The 25,781-nt window shown below is 38.0% G+C and overlaps 2 protein-coding genes across 2 annotated transcripts; one reads left to right on the top strand and one right to left on the bottom strand.

The window, feature by feature from the left end:
• The first annotated feature begins 16,620 nt into the window (after nt 1-16,620).
• Nucleotides 16,621-20,804, top strand: LOC107817159 (uncharacterized). Its single transcript, XM_016642933.2, has 6 exons — nt 16,621-17,229; nt 18,545-18,656; nt 18,743-18,914; nt 19,081-19,331; nt 19,510-19,653; nt 20,475-20,804. Exons 1-5 carry the CDS (start codon nt 16,766-16,768, stop codon nt 19,624-19,626), a joined length of 1,116 nt encoding a protein of 371 aa, XP_016498419.2. The 5' UTR covers nt 16,621-16,765; the 3' UTR covers nt 19,627-19,653; nt 20,475-20,804.
• A 156-nt stretch (nt 20,805-20,960) lies between these two features.
• LOC107817160 (uncharacterized) lies at nt 20,961-23,044 on the bottom strand. The gene is made up of 5 exons (XM_016642936.2): nt 22,626-23,044; nt 22,270-22,381; nt 22,101-22,182; nt 21,280-21,331; nt 20,961-21,175 (listed from the first exon to the last, which is right to left on the bottom strand). The coding sequence occupies exons 1-5, from the start codon at nt 23,037-23,039 to the stop codon at nt 21,023-21,025; spliced, it is 813 nt and encodes a 270-aa protein (XP_016498422.2). The 5' UTR covers nt 23,040-23,044; the 3' UTR covers nt 20,961-21,022.
• Between the last annotated feature and the right edge of the window lie 2,737 nt (nt 23,045-25,781).

Below are 25,781 nucleotides of genomic sequence, written 5' to 3' on the forward strand. Positions count from 1 at the left end.
AGTAGTGTGAGCTTGGAGATAATGTCTCAATTTTTGAGCAACCCATGTCAAAGCACAACACGTTCTTTCCAGCAGAGTGTACTTGGCCTCATAGCCGGTGAATTTCTTGCTCAAGTAGTAGATCGCCTGCTCCTTCTTTCCGGTTATGTCATGTTGCCCGAGGACGCAACCGAAAGAATTTTCCAAGACTGTCAGATACAAGAACAGGGGTCTCTCTGGCTCTGGCGGGACCAAAACTGGGGGATTTAAAAGATATTCCTTGATCTTGTCAAAAGCTTCTTGACACTCAGCCGTCCATTTGATCGCTGCATCCTTCCTTAACAGCTTAAATATGGGCTCACACGTGCTAGTCAGCTGGGCAATGAATCGACTAATATAGTTTAACCTTCCCAACAGACTCATCACGTCTTTCTTCGTTCTTGGGGGAGGTAGATCTCTGATAGATTTTATCTTTGTTGGATCTAATTCGATACCTCTCCTACTTACTATGAAATCCAAAAGCTTACCTGATGGGACCCCGAAAGCGCATTTGGCTGGGTTCAGCTTCAAGTCGTACTTCCTCAGTCTCTCGAAGAATATCCTCAAGTCTTGGATATGATTGTCCTGCGTCCTGGACTTGACTATCACGTCGTCCACATACACCTCTATTTCTTGATGCATCATGTCATGAAAAATGGCAGTCATGGCCCTCATGTAAGTTACCCCAGCATTCTTCAGAACAAATGGCATAACCCGATAACAGTAAGTGCCCCATGGTGTAGTGAAAGCAGTCTTCTCGACGTCTTCTTCATCCATCAACACCTGATGATACCCAGCGTAACAATCTACGAAAGACTGGATCTCATGTTTGGCGCAATTATCAACAAGGATATGGATGTTGGGCAATAGGAAATTGTCTTTGGGACTCGCTCTGTTCAAATCTCGATAATCCACACATACCCGAGTCTTCCCATCTTTTTTCGGCATTGGAACTACATTTGCCAACCACGTGGTGTACTGGACTACCCGAATTACTCCCGTTTTCAGCTGCTTGGTGATTTCTTCTTTAATCTTGTCACTGACATCAGTTTTGAACTTTCTTTGCTTTTGTTGAAATGGAGGACAATCAGGGTGAATTGGCAATTTATGCACCACTAAATCAACGCCTAATCCTGGCATGCCATCGTATGACCAAGCAAACACATCTTTAAATTCAAAAAGGAGTTGAATTATCGCGTCTCGCGTTCTATTGTCCGTGTGAATGCTTATTTTGGTCTCTCGGATTACCTCAGGAGTTCCCAAACTAACCGGTTCGGTGTCATTCAGATTCGGCTTAGGTTTGTTCTCAAAGTGTTCCAATTCTCGATTTATTTCCTTAAAAGCCTCTTCTTCATCGTATTCCATTTCTTGGTTCATTATTTCGCAGCTAAACTGCATGTTTGGATCTGGGCATGAAGTCCGCAAGCATGTCATGTTATTTAAAACCGCATTATTAGAACTGAAAGAAATAAAACAAAAAAAATAAAAATAATCAGAGAGAATAAATAAGATGGAAGATGAAATATTAATTTCATTTCATTGAATTTTGAAGATAATAGGGTTTACATCAGGATTTAAGGACGGGAAACTAAAAAGAAATCATTCGAGTTACACCCCAAAATAACTCGTGATGCAGAAAAGGTGGCAAGACTGGTCTACCAGGATTCCTGCTTGATCGGAAACGGAGTAGCCTTCCAGTTTTGCAATTTGGCACCAGGACCCATGTAAAGCACCTCAGCGGTGCTCGAGCCTTCTCCCGGCTGAACCATATGGGTTTCATACAACATTTGCCTCATAACCCCACAGATTTCTTCAATTTCCTCGGTCGTGAAGGTCTCATCCTCTATTTCTTCAATGTACTTGGGTCTGACGAATGTTCTGTAAAGATGCGAAATTGGCTGAGATAAAACCCAACCATTGCTCTTCCGTTGGTTTGCCCACATTACGTCAGCTTCTTCAGCATAAAACCAACACCGAAGAACTTTTCGGCGGCAGGTAAGGTGATAGGCTCGGTGATACCTTGCAATGATGCCCCGAGTCCCTTCCCCAGTTTATAACCATGCCTGATCATTTCCTTGGCAACTATAACTGATGTTTTTGAGAGAAAAGGTTGAGGGTAAGGGCTTCCTTCTTCGCATTGGTCTGCGACCACAACCTCGAAAACTTGATAGACTATATGTTCACTACCCTCCTTAGCTTCGAGGCATGGAACCGACGGGTCTCGATAAATTGAATGCTCATCCTCTCCGTGGACTATAATCTCTTGATTTTCATATACAAATTTTACCATCTGGTGGAGAGTAGAAGGTATGGCTTCCGCCGCATGAATCCAAGGCCTTCCTAGAAGCAAATTGTAAGAAGTATCCATATCTAGGATCTGAAAGGTCACCTCAAAATCCACAGGTCCAATAGTCAAAATCAAATCGATCTCGCCTAGGGTGTCCCTTTTGATGCCGTCAAAAACACGAACACATACGCTGTCGGGCCTGATTCTCCCCGTCTCGATCTCCATTCTTTGCATAGTCGAAAGGGGACAGATATCTACTCCGGACCTGCCATCCAGTATGACCCTCTTCACATAGTACCCTTCACATTTAACTGTTAGGTAGAGGGCCTTGTTGTAAGCGGCCCCTTCCGGGGGCAGATCATTTTTGCAGAAGGAAATCTGATTGATCATGAAGAATCTTTCTGCCATCCTCTCTAGCTGTTCCACGGTAGTTTCAATTGGGACGTAAGCTTTGTTGAGGGTCTTGATCAACACTTTCTGATGCTCAGTTGAATTCATTAATAGAGACAACAACAAGACCTGAGCGGGAGACTTTCAGAGTTGGTCAATTATCTCGTAGTCCGCAGTTTTCATTTTCCTGAAAAACTCTTCCGCTTCCTCGGCACTAACTGGTTTCTTGAGTGGGAAACGCCTCTTTGTAGAATCATTCAACTCCTCCAGGTTGAGGTATTTCTCAGTTGGGTTAGTTTCATTTACTTCTCCCAGGATTTCTTTTCCTTTGTAGGTTACTACCGCCTTGTTATAATTCCACGGGACGGTAGTAGGATCTGTCATGGGCCTCTGCAGCGCGCGTCCAATAATCACGGGCTCATTCAGCCTTGGTGAAATTATTGGCCCCCGTTCCGCATAGGTCCCTTTGGGCACATACATTTTAGATCCTTTGTTCAGCTCAAACCTTCTTGGAGGGCTCAATGTCACTTGTCCTTTCTTCGAACCTCGGGGGACATAAAGGACGGCATCTTTCGAGGGTACTACCTCAGTTTTGGTTTCCACTGCTTTTTCTGTGTTTTGAGGGGGGGATTTACTCTTCTTGTCCCCCTTTTCTTGCTTTGCATACGTCTTGGGCTTTTTCTCAATGTCGGCGATTGCAATGATGGATTTCAAGACAGGATCAAACTCTTTATCTTCGCAGATCATCCCAATAATTGGTCCATTGTTGTGAGCCGGTAACGGGTTGTTGGTCACATTAGGAATGTCTTTGTCCTTTAACACTATCCGCTTTTGTTCTATGAGGTTTTCAACAACCCTTTTCAAAGTCCAACAACTCTCAGTGTCATGCCCTTCCACTCCAGAATGATAGGCACATCGGGCACCAGGTTGGTAAGAGGGTGACTCTGGGTTTTGCCTATTTGGGGGTACGGGTTGTAACAAACCCATTTGGACCAATTTAGGGAAAAGGTTGGAATATGACTCACCAATAGGTGTGAAGTCCGTTTTCCTGGGCGTCTCTCGAGTGTGGGCGTTGTAGGGGAGATTATTTTGTGGAGGTCGGGGATTATACTGAGCTTGGTGAGGAGGTTGATTTCTTGGAAATTGAGCTCGCTTTTGGTGAAATTATTGTTGTGGCCTAATATATGGTTGTGCATTCATTACTGTGTAGGGCTGAAGGTTCATAGCATAGGCCGCATCTTGATGGGGGTAGTAGTGTTGCGGGGCTCTTTCAGAGAAATGAAATCTGGACGGATGGGGTTTTCTTACACTCGAAGTTGCCATTGTTGCTTCTTCCTTCTTCTTTCGGTTTGCTCCTCCTCCAGACCCGCCTTGGATTGCTTGGGAGGTGGCCCTTATAGCAGACTGACTCAAGTTTCGCCCTGTTTTTAACCCATTCTCCACCATTTCACCGATTTTGATGGCTTCAGCAAGCAACTTTCCCAGTGCAGACATCATGTTTTGATAATAATCAGCCTCTTGGGCTTGAAGGAAAACACTGACCATTTCTGTTTCATCCATCGGAGGTTTGACTCTGGCCGCTTGTTCGCGCCATTTGACAGCATATTCTCGGAAGCTCTCCGAAGGCTTCTTCTTTAGATTCGACAATGAATTCCTGTTGGGGGCAATGTCGATGTTATATTAAAACTGCCTGACAAAATCCCGAGCCAAGTCGTCCCAAATGTGCCAACGAGATACTTCCTGATCCGTATACCATTCAGAAGCAATGCCGATCAAAGTTTCTCCAAAGTAAGCCATAAGAAGCTCTTCTTTTCCGCCCGCTCCCCGCAACTGGTTGTAGTACCTTTTGAGGTGGGCTATGGGGTCCCCATGCCCGTCATATTTCTCAAACTTTGGGGTTTTGAAACCCAAGGGCAGATGTACGTGCGGGAACATGCACAGGTCAGCGTAAGATACGCTCTTTTGCCCGCTCAGACCCTGTATATTTTTGAGAGTTTGCTCCATGCTTCTCATTTTTCTGGTCATTTCCTCTTGTTCCGGCGTTTTCTCGGCTTTCTCCTGTCCTGCGATAAAGTCGTACCGAGACGGCTGAGGGTAAGCGTTGGTAGTGAACTGGCTAGGTTCCAATGGAAGAGGTGGTGCTTGAAATGTGAAGGATGATGAATCGAAGTTAGGCCTGGGTAAAACAGGTTGTGCCGTGGCTGAACAAGGTGGAGCAGTGAATATGTTTGAAGCCGCACCGGAAGCTAACACCTGGGGGCGAGACTCAGAAGGTGTTCCAGTAAAGTAGGTTGAGATGGTAGGAAATCCCAGTGGGGTATTTGGATAACTTATGGGGATGTTGGAGGTCCCACTTGCCCTAGGAAAAAGCTCAGGGAATCCAGGGATCGTACTTGGTGGCTCTTTTCCATTGGCCCAGGCGTCCCACATTTCCATCATGCGGAGACGTAGAATTCTATTTTCCTCGACCGTTGCTGACTCAGAAGTTGGGATGGCTGAGATTGAACTTTCCTCCGAAATAGGAATCGTTGGCAGAGGAACTTCTGAAGACATTTCCACACTTCCTTTCGACCTTGTGAAGTATGTGTGAACACTTCCTCTTGATTTAGCGACGGGTGGCTAAACGCTTCCTTTTGACCTCGTGAAGTACGAATGTGAGGCCAGATTAGCACAAAACCAAACCACTTTTCTAGGAACCTGGACTTATCAACAAACAAATGGTTAGTTTGAAACAAACAACAGACAGGTAATCCCACATTGGGGTGTGATGCACCTATACAGTTAGGTGGGTTTCTACATGCTTGCAACAAAGACATGCGTCATTCCGGCTTCTCTTTAAGTTTTTCTTTTATTTATCACCATTTTTCTTTTTTTTTTTCTTTTTTTATTATTATTATTTGCAGTTAAAAATGTGACCGGATCCTATGAGGATTGCCTACGTATCACGATGCCGCGTGAATCAGATCATTACGTAGTTCAAAACAGATGAGTGTAAAAGAAGCACACATTTATTGCTGAATCAATCTATTACTACCAAGTAAGTACAAGGGACTCAATCTATTACAAGGGAAAATAACAAACCTTGAAAATAAGTAAGACTCAAACGGACTAATGCACCCTGATGCGAAAAGATGGACAGAAGATGCTAAGATACAGACTCGACCTATAAATGCATTAAGGTTTCGAAAACTGGTGCCCGTGGGGCATCGTTCGGCCTCGCCGCGGTCTTAGGTGTGAGATCCCTTTCAAGTTGTTCCAGCTCATACATGGTCTGCTTGACATAAACCATCACTGCCGAGAGAACAGTAATACTGGTCATGTTTTCACATCGTAGACACCTTCTGATGATGGCATGGGCAATGGTCCTAATCTTATCCCTGGTTTGCCTCTTTTCTATAAACAGGCGTTTTATCTGATCACTGCATGTTTTTAACGCTTGAGAATCCTACATATGCTGATTTTTCAGTTGCCGTACTTCTACCTCCATTTGGGCCAACAAGTCGTAACAGTGTCTGCTTTCAATTTAGAAATCCTCGGCCTTCTTAATTGCTTTAACCTCAAGTGCAACCACTTTTCTCTTCATGTTGGCAACAGTTTTCTCGTGGTCGTGTTTCAATTGATTCAAGTATCGGCGATGCTTATCTGCTCTTGTTCCCCACTGTACTTTGAGCTCTGCCATGATGTTTTCAGACTCTTCTAAACCATCTCTCCATTCCCTGACTTCACTTCTCAGCCCTTTTATCAACTGCTCGTCTGATCGACTCCTTGGTTGTTTATCAAGAGCCATTCTCAATTTCTGGATTTAGGCCCTAAGTTCTTCATTTTCTTGGGCCAATCTATTCTTTTCGCCTCGATCTGCAGCGACCTGCATATTGTTATTGAATTTCAAACTTTCAACCTGTTGTTTCAACTCACCGATCTCTGCCTGATAACCTTTCTCTTTTGCTAACCAGTTCCATTGCTCCTGGGATGACTCAGCAAAATCTTTGAGATGAGGTCTTTTAGCTGGTCTCTCGCAGGACATGTCACCTCTAAACCAAGCATGATACCCCAGGTAAACTTCTCCTTTAGCTGTATCCAACACACAAGTGTTTGCCGTCAGATGTTGACACTCACTCCAGATCTGGCGAACTTCTTCTTCGGGGAACCGACCGTCCGGACTGATTTCAACCACTTGAGTACTCAAGTCTTCATCTTTCGGCACTACTTGATACCTCCCAAGTTGCCTCAATACTCGATACGGTGCATAGGGTTGGATGCTTTTAAGTCCCATCAACAGAAAGTGGGGCCTGGTTGCCGGCATGTATATGATTTCCTCAATAAGCAGCCATCCGAGCGTCCACTGAATTTGGTTGGCAGTGAGAGTTCGGAAGAATGACGTCCAAGCTGTGACTCCCTCGGGCAGACTAACCCCTTTGATTCTTGTGTAGAATTCTCCAATACAAGTCTTCTCGGGCGAACCGTAACCCAAGAGCGGGGAGCGATGGCACAAATGATCGGTCATCCACATTTGCAACAATAGGTTACATCCTTCAAAAAAGTCGCCCCCGGCTCGGCAAATAGTGAGAGCCCGGAAGATGTCAGCCGTAATCATAGGCACTAGAGTACTCTTATCATGGGTGAGCAAGGTACTGACGACCCCAACTACTTTTAGATCGATGTTTCCGTCTTTCCTTGGGAACATTATAAGACCTAAAAAAGCTATCATAAAAGCTACCAGCCTGTGTTCATCCCACTTTTGTCGGTTACCTCTACTGCATAGTTTGAAGTCTGGCTTATTGAACCCGTCCACGTGGCCGTATCTAGCATATATGAGGCGGAGACTGCAGAAACCTTTTGCAAAATCTGGATGATGAAATGTTCGGGGTATTTTAGGAAATCCAAAAACCGGTGTACAGTGACGGCCCTAGGTGCAATCAAGTACTTGAACCTTAGTGGAGCTTCATCACTTCCGATGTATCCCGCTATTTCTTCTAATGTCGGGGTGAGCTCAAAGTTTGAGAAATGAAATACATTGTGTGCCGAATCCCAGCAAGTGACCAACGATCTGATAACATCACCCCGAGGTTGGATGTTTAGTAAATCCGGGAGATCTTTCAGATACTTCTTTACTTTATGTTGCCCTTCCTTGCCTAGGTCATTCCACCATAATCACAACTCAAAAGGGATCTTGGTCATTATTGAAAAGGGTTTGTTTTGTATCGTGCTCATCCTGCACATTTATTAAGGTGATTATGTCAACGAAAAACTTTTATTAGACTCAAAAATAAAACTATCTATGTTTTTTTTTCAAGATTTTGTTTTAAAAAATGATGGACTCGGTTTTCAAACGCGGCCTTTTAGCACTTTGGGAACGAAGATTTTAAGGCTGCGAGGATCAACCGGTCAAAAAAAAATCAAAAACGATGACCGTTTATGCAATGTCAGCCTTCCGCCGTCCCTTTCGGGAACATTCGGCTGTTTTTGACAACAAAATCATCACTTGATTTATTTTTATTTTTTAGAACGGTGACCCGATATTGGGAACATGGCTTCGCAAATCCTCGGGGACGAGGATCCTAAGGCCATTGGGCAACCTGGTCAAAATTTTAAAATGACCAAAATGGCCGTTTATGCAAAGTCAGCCTTCCGGCGTCCCTTTCGGGAACATTTGGCTATTCTTGACAAAACGACATCACCCGACTCATAAATTAAAATTCTGATAGTTTGGCTATTTTTGAAAAAGGGGAAGTTGGACCCGATGAGGGTTGCCTACGTATCTCACACCCTGTGAGAATCAAACCGGCGTAGTTCGGGCTTGATCAAGCATAAAGTAAATAAACTAAACCCCTTCTGAATACAATCTTTTAAAGAAAGGAAGAATATTTTTCTGGATTTTTATATATTGTTTTTTTTTGAAAAGAGATAAAGACTAAAGAAAATCTTTTTAAGGAAGTATTTGGACTATTAGTCTGAATTTATAAAAGAGATACTACAAAAGAGACAACATTTTTTTTTAATTTTTCCCCTTTTTTTTACTTTTAAATAAATATATTTTTTGATTTTGAAAGTGATTAAAGGAATTTTTTTATATGTTTTTTTTAATAATAAATCAACTAAAAGACAAATTTTTGTTTTCATTTTTTTCGGCGAGGTTTTGACACTACTTGGACATTGGTTTTATTTTTTTCCAAAAATAAGTAATTATCTCCCTACGCTGCTATTTTTCTTTCCTTTTTTGAATTTTTTTTAGAAACCGGTCAGCATGCAGATCTGATGCAAATAAATGCGCAAAACAAACCGGATGCAGCAGGATGGTCTTTTCATCTCAAGTTACCTGTCCTAGACGGACCCAACCCCTATGTTGAGTCCCCTATGTCAAATGCAACATGATGCAAATAAGTGTTCCTACTAGGGATCCGGCATGAGGTTTCGTTATTCTAGGTTTATAACCTGGGTATATGTTCTAGACTGTGTACCCGAGCGGACAACTCGAGTCGAGGAGGGGGCAACTTACTGGGAACTAAAAGGCCATCCGGCTTCGTAACTTGTCTGAGCCTCTTTTTTATTTCAGGGTATTGACACTAACAGAATAGGGAGTCTCAACCAGTAAGCACATCCCCGGAGGGGAAGAAAGAAGGGTTTCGGCACAGTTTATATACAGTTCAGATAATATCAAAGCGATAAAAGACAATATTTAGCACGTTATGCCAAAACATGTAATAAAGATCAGATAATAAAGCCAAATGTAACAATTATTCTAAGCTCGAATTCTTGAACCCTAAACCAGTGGTTCTGGGTTGCATTTTCCCCAGCAGAGTCGCCAGAGCTGTCACACCTCTTTTTTGCGCGCCCGCCCCGAAGGGTAAAATGCGCGAGGGAGTTTTTCCAATTTAAGTGACAATATTCGAAATGAGATTATTTATTTAATTCAGATTCGCCACTTGGGAAAGGTTTGGCTTTTGGTGTCCCAAGTCACCGGTTTATCTTGAATCCCAATTCGAGGAAAATATTCGACTTTCCAAATGAAGTCTGCGAACCAAAAATTCTAAGTAAGGAATTCTGTTGACCCGAGGGAAGGTGTTAGGCACCCACGGATCCCGTGGTTCTAGCACGGTCGCTTAAATTGTTATAATGGCTAAATATTTAATTTTAATACATGTTATAACTTGTGTGCTTTTATTAAGTTTAAACCGCTTTTGTTATTATCATTTATTTTTATAGAATTGCAACGTCGTGAAAATGCATCTCGAACCACGTCACAATCAATGCACCCGTAGTTGTTAACATATTTCGACTCCATTGAGATTTGAATTTGGGTCACATAAATGCGCACCCGAATTTAAGAAAATAATATTATTAAAACGCGCCTAAAGAAACTATCACGTTATTGTTTTTGGGGAGGATCATGAAATTCGCTAAATGACCCATCCCAGATTCTAAGTATTCAATATATACATTTATGAGGGCCCCACAGTTTGTGCATCTCATTTGGCGAGGCTCGTCTCATTTTATTAAACGGGTAAACCTACAATGACTACATCTTTATTATGTTCGTCTCTAAGAAATGGAAGAAAGAAAATACATTCTAATTAAATTGCATGCTTGGCCAACTCTGGATTCTTGTTTGATTATCTGATTAGTTGTTTATGAGGCGGGAATTGTTTCGTACCTTATTTCACGGGGGAACATGCTGTTAATTTGCTAAAGGAAATTGCAGGCAAGATTAATAAAAAAAAAAGAGACTAAACTTACACTAAATGTTCTTCAAGTTCGAATTTAAACTAACTTATTTGGGATTGATTAATGGAATCAACTACTTATTAGAAGATGCTAGTAATTGGATTCGAAACTGCCTAATGGAATCCGGACGTGACATAGTTAAATTAAATGATTTAAAGCTATATTGCGTTTGTCCAGGTTAGTAGCAATCTACCTTATACATACAGAGTATAACTAAAAATGAAGTCGATATACCAATTACTCGTGCATTCCACGAATTACACAATTACATCATATGTACAAACTAAACAAGCTAAACCATTGTAAATCACAATAATTAAATAAACTAAGTTTTCAATTAGATACAAAACTACCTGCTGTATTTTCTTATTGAGTTACAACCTAAAGATTTGCACAAATCTACTAACACTTTATAAGACTATAAGCACAACACCAAATGACTGAAAAATTCTCCGCGCCTTTCATTTCAATACTCATTGTTACTGTTACATCAAGGTGAGATTCAAATGTGTACCTGGATGCTGAAATGCAAAGAAGAAGAAGAAGGATAGAGAAGTCAGCAGCAGTAGCAAAGGACAGCAGCAACAACAACAAATACAGCAGCAATAGCACCCCCAGGCAGAATGAAACAGTAGTAACTCAATGAAACAGTACCCAATGTCCAAGTAAAAGACTCAACAAGGCTCAGTTGAGACCCAGGAAACTCCGATGTTACTCAACAGGTAATAGATGAATCCGACACAAGATTGAAACACAGTTTCTGATTTTCAGACCCTCAAAGGAAAGAAACCCCAAATTTTGAATAAAACAAAGCAGTTGATGCTGATTTCAAACACAAAAGGTGAGGAAAAGCAAAGTTTTCAACTTCAATCAAACAGCATAAATTTTCTTTTCTATCTCCCTCCCTGATTTCTGAAAACCTTTCTTTTCTGATTTTTAAACTATCTTTGATTTTCTGAACTATCTTTTTTCTGCACTCTCCACTGTCTCTCCTGTCTGATTGATCTCCTAAGGTCTGCCCTTTCAGAATGCCCCCCCACTCTGTCTCTTCTATCCTGTTTTTTATAGCTTAGAATCCAGCCTATTTCTCATTGAACTTCCCCCCATGTGCCTTCTTCTGTTTTTCCACTCAAAACTTAAAAGAAAAGTATTCCCCATGAGATTCCCCTGACAGACCCTTTCTTTACTGCTAAAGTGGCCTGTCTTTATTAAATTAAGCAAATATGGGCAGTGTGGGCATGTCCTGACAGCACATGCTGTCCATTTCTACTCTAACTTCTTAACACATGCTGCCCATGCCATTAACTTCCGATTTTTGTCCATTTGAACCAGAAGATTAGGGTCTAATGGACCTTAATCGAAGTGTTCTTAGTTGAGAACACTTCGATTAAAGTTCGTTCAACCCCAAGAAAGGTCGATTCAAATCCGAGACAGGGCCTTCTGATTTTTCAAGCCTTTAAGGTATTTCTGTTTTCCTTTTTCTTGTCAGTCCATTTCGTTGTTTGTTTTAGTTTGTTCGGCATGTTTAATTAGTTTTGTTTATTTCTGGGATTCCACTGTCAGTTATTCTCCATCTCCTATAGACCTTTTATTCGGGCAATTGTTATTCTACTTATGTTTGAATACGTATAGTGATATACATATTCCAGCTTGATTAAATCGTCGAATCAATAATGCCTGTGGTTCCCCTGTATCGTGCAAAAATTGTCAAGAACAGTTTATGCCTTATTTGTGTTGTTTGTTTGATCGACTGTTTGTTTTGTGTTATAATTAGTATAGTCGAGTCGATATATGTCGTCAATCAGTTTCGATTTGGAATGATATTTATCTGACTCATATGTTTGATTTGCTTATTGAAGCTTCTGATAAGTAATTGCACTATGTTTATCCTGTGTATTTTAACCAAAAATCACCTAAATATTGGATAGTTGTTAGTGTTAACATAGATTGCAGATTGTAGTTCAAGTTAATGGCTAGGGTTCCTAGGGCAGATTTGGGATTCAGGTTTTCCTGGTTGGATTCGGACCAAACCAAGCCTGGTTTGGTCATGAGGGAGGTCAGAGGAGTGCCTGGCATGGATTTGGGGTGGTTTGGTATAGGTCGAGGCTCGGCTCGAATCTTCAAATGAAGATTCGAGACGGTGGGGGAAGATTCGAGACCTAAGGTTAGCAGATCTATGTTCAGGGCGGTTGAGTGGTCCTAGGGTGTTAAGGTGGTGGTCACCGGCGTTGTTGCCGTCGGGTTTACGGTGAGGGGAAAGGGGGCGGCGCTAGGGTTCTAAGGGGTTTGGGTTTGGTGAGGGAGACGACTAAGGGCAAGGGGGTCTGGCTTAGGGGCGTGGGGTAAGAGGGATGGGCTTATATACGGGGTAGGTGATTGGATCCAAGCCGTTGGATCTGATGAGATCAACGGTTTGGATTACTTTAACTATATGAAACAGGGTCGTTTTGTCTTAGAGGGGGTTAGGTCGGTTTGGACGGGTCGGGTTTAAACAATGGGTATGGATATGTGATCTTGGTCGTTGATTATTCTGAGATCAACGGCCCAGATCAAATATGATTAGAACGACGTCGTTTGGGTGCCCCTGAGGCCAACCAAACTGGACCGGGCAAAGGCAATGTTTTTGGGCCTGATTTTGGGTTCGATTTAGTGGCCCAATTCCGATTTCAAACTCATTTCTTTTTTCTTCTTTTAATTTTGATTTAGATGAAATTCCTAACTAAAAAATGTAAAATCAAAAAATACAAAAATCACACAAATATTAATTAATATTCAAACAACAACTATTACTCATATTAAACATATATTATTGTATTTTGTTTTGACAAAACCAAACAAATCACAGACAAAACTACAGCTGACTGCCAAAAGTGCCACGTAAAATTCAAAAAAATTGTACAACAAAACCATTTGTTTTATTTTTTTGGATTTCTTTTGAAGTAATTTCTGTGAAGCAAAAATCACGTGCTCACAGTGGCCTGAGCAGCATTTTCTGGTGCCGGAATTGTGACAGGGAGATCGGTGCGAGAGGAACCACCAGCCATTTTATCTAGATGATGCGGTAAAAAGACAACGAAAAGAAAGGATGAAAATTTTCAGTTAAATGAGGGCAAACGAAAACTTGGAGTGTCACGAAGAAAGTATATCTGCAGAATTCTTTCGAGTAAAAGGCAAAGAAGTGTGTCAATCGAATGATAAGTTCCTTCTATTTATAAGAGACGTAAATCCCCAAAGCACGAAACCCAAAAGTCGCTAATCGAATCTGATAGGGAACGAAACTTTTCAGTTCCCCAGGAACGTGTGTCATAATGGCGGTAACCACGAAATAACACTTTGATGCCAAACGACGTTTCGGTTCCGAAACAGCCGCAATGGTCCACGGATATCGAAAGAACGCCGCCATCTCATTTAAAACCCAAGTAATGTAATTAAGGAACAAAAAGTCAGATTTCGCTCGAATTCGTAGCAATCATGATCCGTCTGCCATGCCCGACAAGAGACGATCCTGACAGATGGAGGGACTAACTGTATTGGTCAAAATCTGACCATCTCGGCCGAGCTGACCAACGTCCCACCCAAGTGACGGGGCAGTAAAAGACGACATGGCCCACTCTACATCTCATTCTTGACACTTGTTGAGTTAGAAGGAGAAATGTCTAAAGGACGACCAAGGCACACTTGCTACGAGAGAACGTCGGACTAAGTAAATGGCAAGGGTACCTTGACTATATATAGTAGTAAAAAATCCTCGAGGGAGGGGGGGGGCTCTCATTCCCATTCTCTCCCCTGGATTTCGGTTGTTTGAAATTAAAACGGGTTAATTTCATGGAATTCAATTTATAGCCTGTTTGGCCAAGCTGGAGAAATCAGCTTATTTTGATAAGTGCTTTTTTCAAAAGTGCTTTTGAAAAAAGTACTTTTGGAGAGAAACACTTTGTGTTTGGCTAATCGGTCTGAAAAACACTTTTGAGGAATAATTTGTGTTTGGCCAAGCCTTTTAGAAAGTGCTTTTAAGTGTCAAATTACGAATAAGGGCATGAATAGATTTACTTAATAATTAATATTATAAGTAAATAAATAATATCAAAATTTTGTTATTACATGCAATAATTAAAAAAATTCATTTTATTTAAGTAAAATATGAAAATAAAATTAAAAAGTACTTAATTCTTTTAATATAAGTTAAATATATTAAAATTCTTTCAACAAATATAAAAGCATTCACTCCTAAAGTCACTATATATTAGAAAGTTTTCCTAAAAATAAGAAGAAATATTTATAAATTAATATCCTAAGTATTAGGTTTAAGGGTTATTTTGGTATATACTATATTTTGTTAAGGGTATTTTAGGTAAGAAGAAAAGCCAAAACTGCTTCTGCTTTTGGAAAGAAGCTACTTTTTTCTGCTTCTGCTTCTTCCCAAAAGCACTTTTTTCCCCAAATAAGCTTGGTCAAACACCTCAAATTAGGAAAAAAGTGCTTTTGGGAAAAAAAGCACTTTTTTTCTCTTGGGAAGCTTGGCCAAACAGGCTATACCTCTCCCATTGATTGATGGGAGCTACACCGAAGAATTTCAATAAGATCGATTACATCTACTTCACCTTATGTACTATCTATTCTGTTAGCTCGTTGATCTGGGATTTATTATGTTTGACTAAGATTTACCCTTTTTTTCTTTGATTGATTTATTCAAAAAGATTCTGATATCTTTTGAGTCAAACAGTTTTATGTACATTTCTGGTGGAATACTCTCACTATATATAATTCCTTCTAATTGAAAAACGAACACATCTAACGTTAGCACTTAAATTTGAGAATGCATATGCTTTCATAAAAATAGATGGAAAGATTAAAAGCTAAACTGCAAAAGAACTCCTAGAATAAAGAATAAATTGACAAATGATAGGTATTAAATGGATATGATTTTATACGGAAAATCTTTTGTCACATTGCCAAGATCGTGAGTTTGGCAATGTCATTGGTAAGAATGCCGGTTAAGAGTTAGAATAAGAATGTCATTGGTCGTCTAGTGATGCAGGGCTTTACCTGCTAGTTTTTACTATACCAGCCATCTTTTTCGTATTTCATATTCGGTACTTCATATCTATTGTATTGTATTGCTGTTATTTTATTATGCATTTTTATGGTACTAATATATCGGCTTCTGTTGCTTTTTGAGCCGAGGGTCTCCTGGAAACAGCCTCTCTACCCTTCGGGGTAGGGGTAAGGTCTGCATACATATTACCCTCCCCAGACCCCACTTGTGGGATTATACTGGGTTGTTGTTGTTGTTGTTGTTGTTGCAAATTCTCTTCGGACCATGAGAGTTTCCTTTGGACGATGAGGATGATGTCCTTAGACCACGACAAACACTCTTCTTTCCCTAAAATAACCTTACTTTTCCATGTTAGAGCACATAGTTTCATGGGGTATTTAAGTAAATGCAATAAAAAATGAATAAAAGATAATTCAAAATATGTTGGGAAAGACAAGACAGTTCAAATTTCAGCCCAACCTCTTTTGGCCCCACCACTTTATCTTTATCCTTTCAAAAATCCTTATTTTTCCAATATTTTAATATCAAGGGTCCCTACTTATGATAATTGCATTTATACCCTTGCTTCTTCTTGATGCTATCCGTTAAAGAACACAAAGTCGTTTGGTTGGGCGTATAAGAATAATACTGAATAAAATGTATTAATAATGTTATAGTTATTAATATTAGATTTAATTATATTGTATTACTATTTTTATTGATTGTTTGATTTGGTGTAAAAATACCCTCCGTTAACCATTTTTTAAAATTATTTATTATAAAAATATTTTTCCAACGTTTTGGAAAAGAATTTGAAAAAGATTTTGAAAGTATAATTTTATCTTTTTATATCCTTATTCATGTATTAAAAATCATGATATTTAATATATATATATATATATATATATATATATATATGTTTGTGTGTGTGTGTGTGTGTGATAGCATCAGGAACAAGGATATTTTTGGCATAAATATAAATTAATCAAGCTTGAAAGCAAATAATACTAACACTTGATTTTTCTTTTTTTCCGGGATTAATACTAACACTTGATAGAAAAACTAAAATAAATTAAAAAACAAAATGCAAAAAGGTAATGAACATAACTTTTAAACTAAGCCAAGGGTATATCCGTCATTAAATGCTTATATAGATAGAGATAGAGAGAGAGGCAAAAAAAGGAAGCTTGAAGAGAGAGAAAGAGAGAAAGAAGAAGAAAAACAGAGACGCAGAGAGTAACAGAGAGTGTGGGAGAGAGAAAAAGAAAAAAACGGTTCCGTTAATTTTGCCGTTACTATATGAAAGCAAAACCATGGTGTCGGACCAGGAAATAGCGAGAGGTGTTGAGATTTTGCTCCGTCAGTCGGACCCTAACGCCGTTACGTCGTTAAACGGCGTCGTACAGCAGCTCGGAGCAAAACTTGGACAGGACCTTTCACACAAGGCGGAGTTTATCAATGATCAGATCAGTCTTCTCCGATCACAGGTGCAGCAGCCGGTACAACATCCGGCGATGATTAAAGACCATTTTGCCCTCTTGAACCACCCACAGTTTGCTGCGCAACAGCAATTTTATTCCCATTTGGCCCTTCAACAACAACATCAGCAGCAGCAACAATACCTTTACTTTCAGCAGCAGCAGCAGCAGCACCAATACCGGCAACCACCTCTGCAGCCGCAAGTGCAGCAACAAGCTCCGTCGCCGGTGGTTGCGAGAACAGCTGCGGGTTCTGCTCAGCATGCGACGTCAAATGCCGCTTCTGCCCCCAAGGAAAGGTATGCTGTAGATAATTTGGACGAGGATAAGTTTGTCTTTTCCTTTCTTAATTTAATTTTGTCTCTTTGTTTATTTCCGTTTTACGATTAAGATAAATATGCATGGAAGACATGGTTTTGCTGAAACATTAATTTACTACTCCACTATTTGGTAGACATGCATAAGAGTTTTTTTTTTTTTTTTTTTTCTGTTTGCATGTTTTATTTTTTATTTTTGAAATTCATAATTTTGCACCACCGGGAGGGGTGTGTGTATGTGGGTGGGGGGGTGGGGGGTGGGGGGGGGAGATGGGGGGGATTGGTGCTGGTAGTTGGGCGAATATAGGTTGAGTAAAAAGCGGTTATGCTTTTTGTTTATTTATTTATTTAATAAGATGTACTTTTTTGGTATTATAGTAAGTCACATAGTAATTCCTATGTCAATGATAATAATCAGAGATCTGAAAATATGCTATAAAAATGTTTTTTTTTGTTCACTATTATGTATAAAGGTTTAGTTAATGCAGCTCATATAGCTAGTGTCTAACTGGGATTTGCAATTTATATACTATCTGTTGTTATGTTTTGCTTTGCTTTTTATATTTTTTCTTAAATTAATTTGCTAGCTGCTTGTGATAATATTGGCTCTTATTTATTTGATTACTTTAATTTATCATTTCCTATGTTTATGTCTGCAAAGTTAGTTGCAAATTTGAAGCTAGGAACACCTATATGCTGTTACCTGGCCAAGTCAGGATCTTGTTACAATTTGCAAGATTATATAAAATTTCGTTGTTGTTGGTGTTGTTGTTGTTTGGACTAAACTATACTTTGGCACAAGTAAAAGTAGAAAGGTAAAGTGGGTAAAAAATTAAGAGATAATTCTATGTTCTAATGGTCACATTTACCTTTCTTAAGTTGGTAGTTGAAACCATTTTATACTGTTTTCACCTTTTTCTTTTTCCAAAGCGAATTTCCAATTTGGGGAGTTCTTTTTTATTTGTGTCTGAAATGTTCTTTTGCTATAGCATAAACCATATTGGGAAATTCTAAATTGAAACTGTCTTACATCAACTTTGACGAGGAATGCCCGTACGTTATACCAGGAACTTAAGTGTTCTGCACTTTTAGATGACTTCTGTTTCCTAATCAATGTCCGGAACTCAATAATAAATGATATCTGATTCGGTTAATAAACATATTCCGCTATGTGTACGAGTTAGCCACTTGTTTATGTGGTAAACACATTTCCCCTACTTGTACGAGTTAAGCCACTTGTTTACGTGGTTAACAATTCAAAGCTTCCTGTATTTGATCCAGTTTGTATTTTGTCCAGTGCTACTTCTGGAACGAAAAGGAGAGGTGGACCAGGTGGTCTAAACAAAGTCTGTGGTGTTTCACCTGAACTTCAGGCCATTGTTGGTCAACCGGCAATGCCCAGGACAGAGGTTTGATTTTCAAATCAATAGAAGCTCCGGATTTTGGTTGGTTGTTATTATATAGATCATAAATACATCTTTCTTTGCTCGATCAGATTGTGAAACAGCTGTGGGTGTACATCAGAAAACACAACTTACAGGATCCTGGTAACAAACGAAAGATTATCTGCAATGATGCTCTGCGAGCACTCTTTGAAACAGACTGTACCGATATGTTCAAGATGAATAAGCTGCTGGCCAAACATATTACGGCATTAGATCCTTCAAGTATGTGAAATAAAAAATGATATCTGCTTATAACATATCTTTTATTTTCCCACTTCCTAAAAGTATATAGGAAAAGACAAAAGGGAAAAATCGACAAATAGCTTCCTATAGTTTGAAGGGTTTATAGCTATTTTATTTAAGATGTTCTGCTGTTCAACCCCTGCAGAAGCTGAGCAAGCCGATCAAGCTAAAAGATTGAAGGTTGAAGCTGATCCCATGGCTGCTAAGGTTGAAGCTCATTCTGTCGCTGCTAAGGTTGAAGTTCATTCCACGGCTGCTAAGGTTAAACAGCCTGACTCTTCCACTGTTGCGATATCTGATGCGCTTGCCAAATTTTTTGGAAGTGAAGAAAAGGAGATACCCCAAACAGAGGCCTTCAAACGTATTTGGGAGTATATAAAGCTTAACCAACTTGAGGTAGATGTATCTCTATAATCAACTTGTTTTATTTTGGTTATCTCCTCTCAGTTACTTTCTGGTTTCTACCTCCTTTCCCTCTGTAATTCCTCACTACTACAAGTGTTTAATATCTCTATGCAACGTCGTCCCATATATCTGAATCTTTGTTACATATTTCTGCTTTTCCATTTCACAGGATCCTGTGAATTCTATGGTGATTGTGTGCGATGCAAAGCTTCAGGAACTCCTAGAATGTGAAAGCATTTCTGCTTTGGAAATACCTCAGATGCTGGCACGTCGTCATTTTGTTTAGCAATGACTATACGTCTACATTACTATGGTAGGTAAAGTATGCCACGTCGACCCTTCATAAGCAAAAGGCTAGTTTACCATTTTGTCCTCGAGGGAGATTGTATCATGTCAAGAAAGAATTATAAAATAAATAAAATAACTCGATTCTTTGATATTTACACTGATTTGTTTATGGCAATTTGCAATTAGCTATGTAATAGTTAAAATTTACAATTCTTTTGCAAGAAGCTTAAAAGATAGGAGGGAAAGTTAACAGAGCAGTTCATTCAATTTAAATGGATAATTGTGTATCTTTTAGGGGGAAACATGTAGTATAAGTAGTGAGAGTACTGTTGTTCTGCATTGTACTTGTTTCTGTACCATACTAATAAAAGACTTTACCTATTAAAAAAATAATTTAAAGGGGTAATTAGTAGAAAATGTATAGTATTCTTTCTGAAGGAAACTGAAAGAAATGGTTTTGTCAAATGCAAGAGAGCTCTTTTCGTTTTACCATTGTTAAAACAAACAGTTCATTAACATTCTCTAGAATATGCTCAAGTCATTTCAGCTCTTGGATATCCCCGCAACTGCTTCTCGTTCGAATATATGATTAATGATACATGTGCCCTATTTTACTCTTTCTTTCTATTTAGTTGTGAGATGAAAAATTTTATGGTCCAGAGAAAATAAAGTGTTCTTAGTGGGGACGACAAAATCATTTTGCCTCAAGTAATAATTCTTTAATATGTTATACTAGATTATGTTTGACTTGAGTATCTTCCAATTGTTGCTTTTCGATGCCCATAAGTATTTGCATTGGGCTTCCATCTGATTTGATCCACAACCTCCCGCTGTGTTTTATTGCAGGTATTTCAGGTCATAGCTGTTTAGTCGTTTGATGATACGCTAATGTTTCCGAAGATGTATCTTGGTTCTTAGGTAATTTTAGTTTGTTAACATAGTTAGACTCATGGTATGTAATTAGAATTCTGAATTGATGTGCTTCTGAGCTTATGGCAAAAGGATGTTTTTGTAATTATGCCATGGCCTTGGTCTAGGTACAGTAGCTCCTCTGTTCTTGTAAAATCCTGGCATCCTTAATGTATGGCTAGTAGGAACATTAACAGATTCTTAACTTGTTCAAACACATTGCAATTAAGATGTATATGTCAGGTCTACAATCTACATTGGAGGGTATATTTCTCTTTGTTCTTTGATATAAAACTTTCTGGTACTTATTGCTTTATTTGTCGCTGTGAGGAAATGATCTCCTATGACCAGTTACAATTTGAATAGAAAAAAATGACCGTTCAACGATCTCTAGTTTTTCGTCTATGTACGTTGCTTCGTCTGTGGTAATCTTCATAGATGGCAGCAAAAATTGCTGCTTCTGTTACTACAATTTTGTTGGTGAATTACATTAAGTTCCTAGAGTTCTTGACCAAGTACAGTAGAGCTACAAATAGTAGAATAATAAACAAGATGCTCATAGCCTGTTTCTTCTTTCCCTTGAAAAGATCTGGAGGATTCATCTTTTGAACTGCTCTCAGAAGGAAGGATGATATTTTCTGGTAAATTGAAGAAAACAGAAAGAAGATACATTATTACTAGCCAAAATTTTAAATCATGTATTTATAATTTTGTTTTCATACTACTGAATATTACTACTCACCAATCGAACGGGCTCAATATGAAGGAGTGGGTCCATGAACATCTCCACATTCCTGACATTCAAAGGGAAAGGAAGAATTAACTTAAATAGTCGCCTACTCAAGGCGTAACTGGCAAAGTTGTTGTCATGTGATAAGGAAGTCATGGGTTCAAGCCGTGGAAATAGCCTCTTGCAGAAATGTAGGGTAAGGCTGCGTACAATAGACCTTTGTGGTCCATCCCTTCCCCGGACCCTGCGCATAGTCGGGCTGCCCTTTAGTCGTCTGCTCAACTACTTAAACTTAAAATAATCGGCGGAGATACAATATATGTATAATTCATATATAATATATGTATAATCGTATATAATCATTGTATAATTTATATATACTGGTTGGAGAAGAAATCGTAAATTTGACCGGCTATTTATATAAAAATCCCAAGGGAAAATCATCATTCGCAATTCAGTTTTTGACAGGTTTATATCCACTTAGTTTCGAGTTTTGAATCGTACGTCGCTCACCCTCAAGAGTTTTTGGTTATAAAAGAAAATCATTATTTAGTTTTTAGATAGGTGTATAGACATATATTGTATTTTTCAGCTCCAAGTACTTCAACCAAATATTTGTTCCAACACCTACATAATTTTCTTCAACTGCATTGTTCCATGCTTTATTGATGACTTGATCCTTTTTTCTTTTTCTTCCTACTCTATATTGTTTTGACTTTCTGAAAATATCTCTAGGTACGTGTCGAATCCTTCAAAAATAATGTATTTTTGAAAAATTTGACACGAATACGAAAGCATTTTGAAGAGTCCGTGCAATATAGTTCCTACTTTACCTTATCATCATCTTGCCCTTGTAATAATGGCACATATAGAAGCCAAAACCTTTTCCAATGGGAACATGAGTTTCGCTGCATGCTGCCAAAAAAAACATAAACGATGAGTTTCGAATACCAGATGATTAAAAAAAATTGGAAAAATAAAAGTATACAACAATGGGCTAACCTAGTTCCCAAGCAACCCCAACACTTGTCCCATCATGTATAGTGGGTTGAATGACAAACTCAAAGTTATTCCCCAGGAGCTTTATGATTGAATTGAAGAAATCTATTACTTGCTGCAAGTAGAAAAATAAACAAAATATTAGACAAAGCGTTAAGGCATATGTAGTGACAATATAAAAAATATATTTATATAATCAAGTCACTCTGGTAATTATAAGTAAACCTTTTGACAAGAATTAATTGATAATAACTTTTTATTTTCCTAAAACGCCAAATATTTTGAATCAAAATATATATGTCAACACGACTAATATTTAAGACGGGACGAAGTAATAATAAATACAAAGTATAGCATACCTCCTTGCCATAGAAAGTTTGTAAAGAAGAGGCAACATTGCTAATGCATCGACATTCTTCTCCAATTATATCAGATAATTCATTAAGATTTTTATTTCTAAGTGCATTATAAAGTTTTTGTACTGTTTCCACAGCTTTCTGGCCTTCTTCTGGTGTTTCTGAATTATTATCTATACTATTACATTTCACAGGGTATAATAGGCCATTGCTTTTGGAGACATAACTCAAAGAATAAAATTGGTTTAAATTAATAAAACTAGAAACATACATTTGGTTATGAAGTTGTATGAAATGAGGGTAAAATTTCATTTTTGGTTGGAGAGAATATTGGGAATTTGTTTCTTGGAAAATTGTAGGGAATTTTTTATTAGAGAAGGTAGTAGGGAAAGTCATTGAACCCATTTTCAAGAACATGGATTTGCATGGAAATTGAGAAATGATTGTCTATGTATTTATAATAAGGATATGACACTTTTCATAGCATGTGTTTCACATATAACAAGAATAAAGCATAACATGTTCATGAAGAATTCAAGTATTGCAAGATTGGAATCTCTCCTAGTGCAAAAGCTCTTTCTCTAGACGTTGAGTATCATGGTTTACCTTACGAACAACAACAATAACATATCCAGTATAATTTCACAAGTGGAAATTAGAAAAGGTAATAAGTACGCATCCTTACCCTTACCTTATGCAGGTAAAGAGGCTGTTTTCGATATACCATCAACCATAGTTTATCTTGCCTAAGGAATAGATATAACTATATAGAACAAGTAAAATATAAAGTTAGAAAACTCACCTTTGCCTATTTTGTTATTTGTGCCGGTTTGTGCGTATCTCAATTTTTTTTAAATCATAATCAAAAGTTAATGTAGGTAAATTTGTCAACGATGCAAGGAATGGAAAATTTGATCAATTTCAGATAATACAATGAGCTAATGGAGACAAAATTTAAAGAGTAACCTCAAAAAAAGGCTATTCAGTGCAAATACTTCGGAATGGGGTAATGGGCCGGCTGAGGGTTGGTCCAGGCCCAAACAAAAGGGACCTCTTTTATGCTTTTTATTGTAAAAATTGCATGGAAAAAATGAAAAAAATGAAAAAAAATATTTTTCAAAAACAAAAATAGTTTGTTGAAAATATTTTTTCAGTTTTTAAAAAACGAAAATATTTTATTAAAAATAATTTTTTTTTCTGTTTTTACATTTTTTTTAAGTTTTTACAAAAAAAAAACGCTTTAAGCGTACCATAGACTTTGTCCTTCTAGGACTTAATATGAGCATTTGCAATGAGATTATAGTTACTTTCTTTGGGTCAGCAAATGCGTATGACATGCTTTGAAATATATTGCAAACGAATTATCTTTTTATGAACTTCGAGTTCATATTATCTTATTCGAGGATCTAGATGTACACACGATAATTCATTCTACGCAACATTTTCCAGCTATTTATCCAGAAAGTTTGCATTGTGGTTAAGCCAAGTGGCAAACTAATATAAAATTATTTGGCAATTTAGGACTATATTTATTATAGTATTTAATTTAAATTGAAAGATAATATTTTTTTAATTTAAATAGAAAGATAGTAAATAAGATTCTTTTCAATCCGAATGGAAAGAAAGTTAAATTTGAATTGATTAATTAATTAATTAGGAAAGCTAATCAACACATAAATGTTCTAATTCAAATGAGAGGCTCAACGAGTGAGCGAATTGTTCTAAATAATGAGAAAGAGTTTTTTGAAATTTGAGTTCACAACATAAAAAACAGAAAAAACAAAAACGTGTTTGTTACTAGAAATAAGACTCAAAAAATCTAGGTTCGACCCATATTTATAATCTAACTACTAATACTTAAATAAAACCCGAACGAAATGTGCAGTTGCCATCATGAAATTAAATATTGGAGAGTTTGAGAACCACGATAATTTGATAACTCAAGGTCCTGCTTTGTGGTTGTTTTTTTTTACTGAGAGAGTTTGAGAACCACAATAATTTGATAACTCAAAAAGGTTTTAAAAAATACTTTGGAGTCGCCACCTAACATAAAAATAAAGATAGCTGACTAACTGGTGCTGAGTCACTTAGCTAACTTTTTAATTTGAACACAAAATATGTCTACCAACTATATCATTTAAGGTAATACTAGACAATTTAGCTAGGGTAAACAAAACAGGAAATTGTTAAAAATATAGATTGTCGGTTTTCTGTCAAATTAAAAGTAGCTAAGGTCTTGCACTACCATATACCCTCCGTTATACTTTCCTTCACTATACACCCCTACCGTTACTCATTTTAATATTTATGCCCCCTTCTAACGGACCATTTTTTAAAGTCACGTGGCACGATCTTATAAAGCCTAACCATCTATCCTTTTACCCTACCTGGTTGTTTTCTTCTCCAAAACTCGGGTTTTGCTCCATCTGAGTCGATTTACAACTGTTATCTCTCTTCACCTACCTTTTTAAGATTACGGGTAGGATAGATGATTACTAACCTATAGCCACTTTGTCTTTTTGTTTGCACCCGTATCCATTTTTCTGTTAAAAGCCTTTTAAAAAGACTATTTTGCTCTTTTTCATTAAAAAATTACTTTCTCTTCAAGTATACGCTAGTCCTCTACTGTCTCTGTCTCTCTCTTCCGTTATTCGCGTTTTTTGATTTGTTCTTTTCTGAAATCAAACAGTTTTCGTCGTTGTTTTGATTTTTCAACTGTTAGTCGTCGTTGTTCCCACATTCCGATTTAATCACAGGTACATTGCATTAACTTTCTAGGTTTTATTTATGGTTTTGGTTTTGATAGTCATGTATTTATGATTAAATAATTTCTTAGGGTTTAGTTTGATAAGTGCATTAGTTTTACATTTACGATTGTGTTTTTAGGTTTTTTGAACGAGTTTTTATGTTGTTGATGAAAATTCTATAAATTCTTCAGTGATTAGACGTCCAAATTTTTAAAAATTTTGAGAGTTAAATAGATGATACTATTAAAGTGGTGATACCTTAGATAGGAGTTGGAGTTTATTTTTCATGTTTTACATTATTTTTGGATTTGAATTTGTGTTTTGTTTTTTGTAAAACCTACAACATGTTGTTGAATGTTTTGTGTTTTGTAACTGTTGAACTTCAGCTTTAGAAGCTGAAGTTTTTGTTTTT

The sequence above is a fragment of the Nicotiana tabacum genome, chromosome 13 (genome assembly GCF_000715075.1).
Source record: "Nicotiana tabacum cultivar K326 chromosome 13, ASM71507v2, whole genome shotgun sequence".
NCBI lineage: Eukaryota > Viridiplantae > Streptophyta > Magnoliopsida > Solanales > Solanaceae > Nicotiana > Nicotiana tabacum.

Bases quoted from the DNA above. Each gene is read 5' to 3' on its own strand.
- LOC107817159 (XM_016642933.2), top strand. From the start codon at position 16,766: ATGGTGTCGGACCAGGAAATAGCGAGAGGTGTTGAGATTTTGCTCCGT. The intron at 17,230-18,544 runs GTATGCTGTAGA...TATTTTGTCCAG, and splicing joins GCTTCTGCCCCCAAGGAAAG to TGCTACTTCTGGAACGAAAA. The intron at 19,332-19,509 runs GTAGATGTATCT...TCCATTTCACAG, and splicing joins TAAAGCTTAACCAACTTGAG to GATCCTGTGAATTCTATGGT.
- LOC107817160 (XM_016642936.2), bottom strand. From the start codon at position 23,039: ATGTTCTTGAAAATGGGTTCAATGACTTTCCCTACTACCTTCTCTAAT. The intron at 22,183-22,269 runs GTTAGCCCATTG...TTTTTTTGGCAG, and splicing joins TGGGGTTGCTTGGGAACTAG to CATGCAGCGAAACTCATGTT. The intron at 21,176-21,279 runs GTGAGTAGTAAT...TCAATTTACCAG, and splicing joins ATATTGAGCCCGTTCGATTG to AAAATATCATCCTTCCTTCT.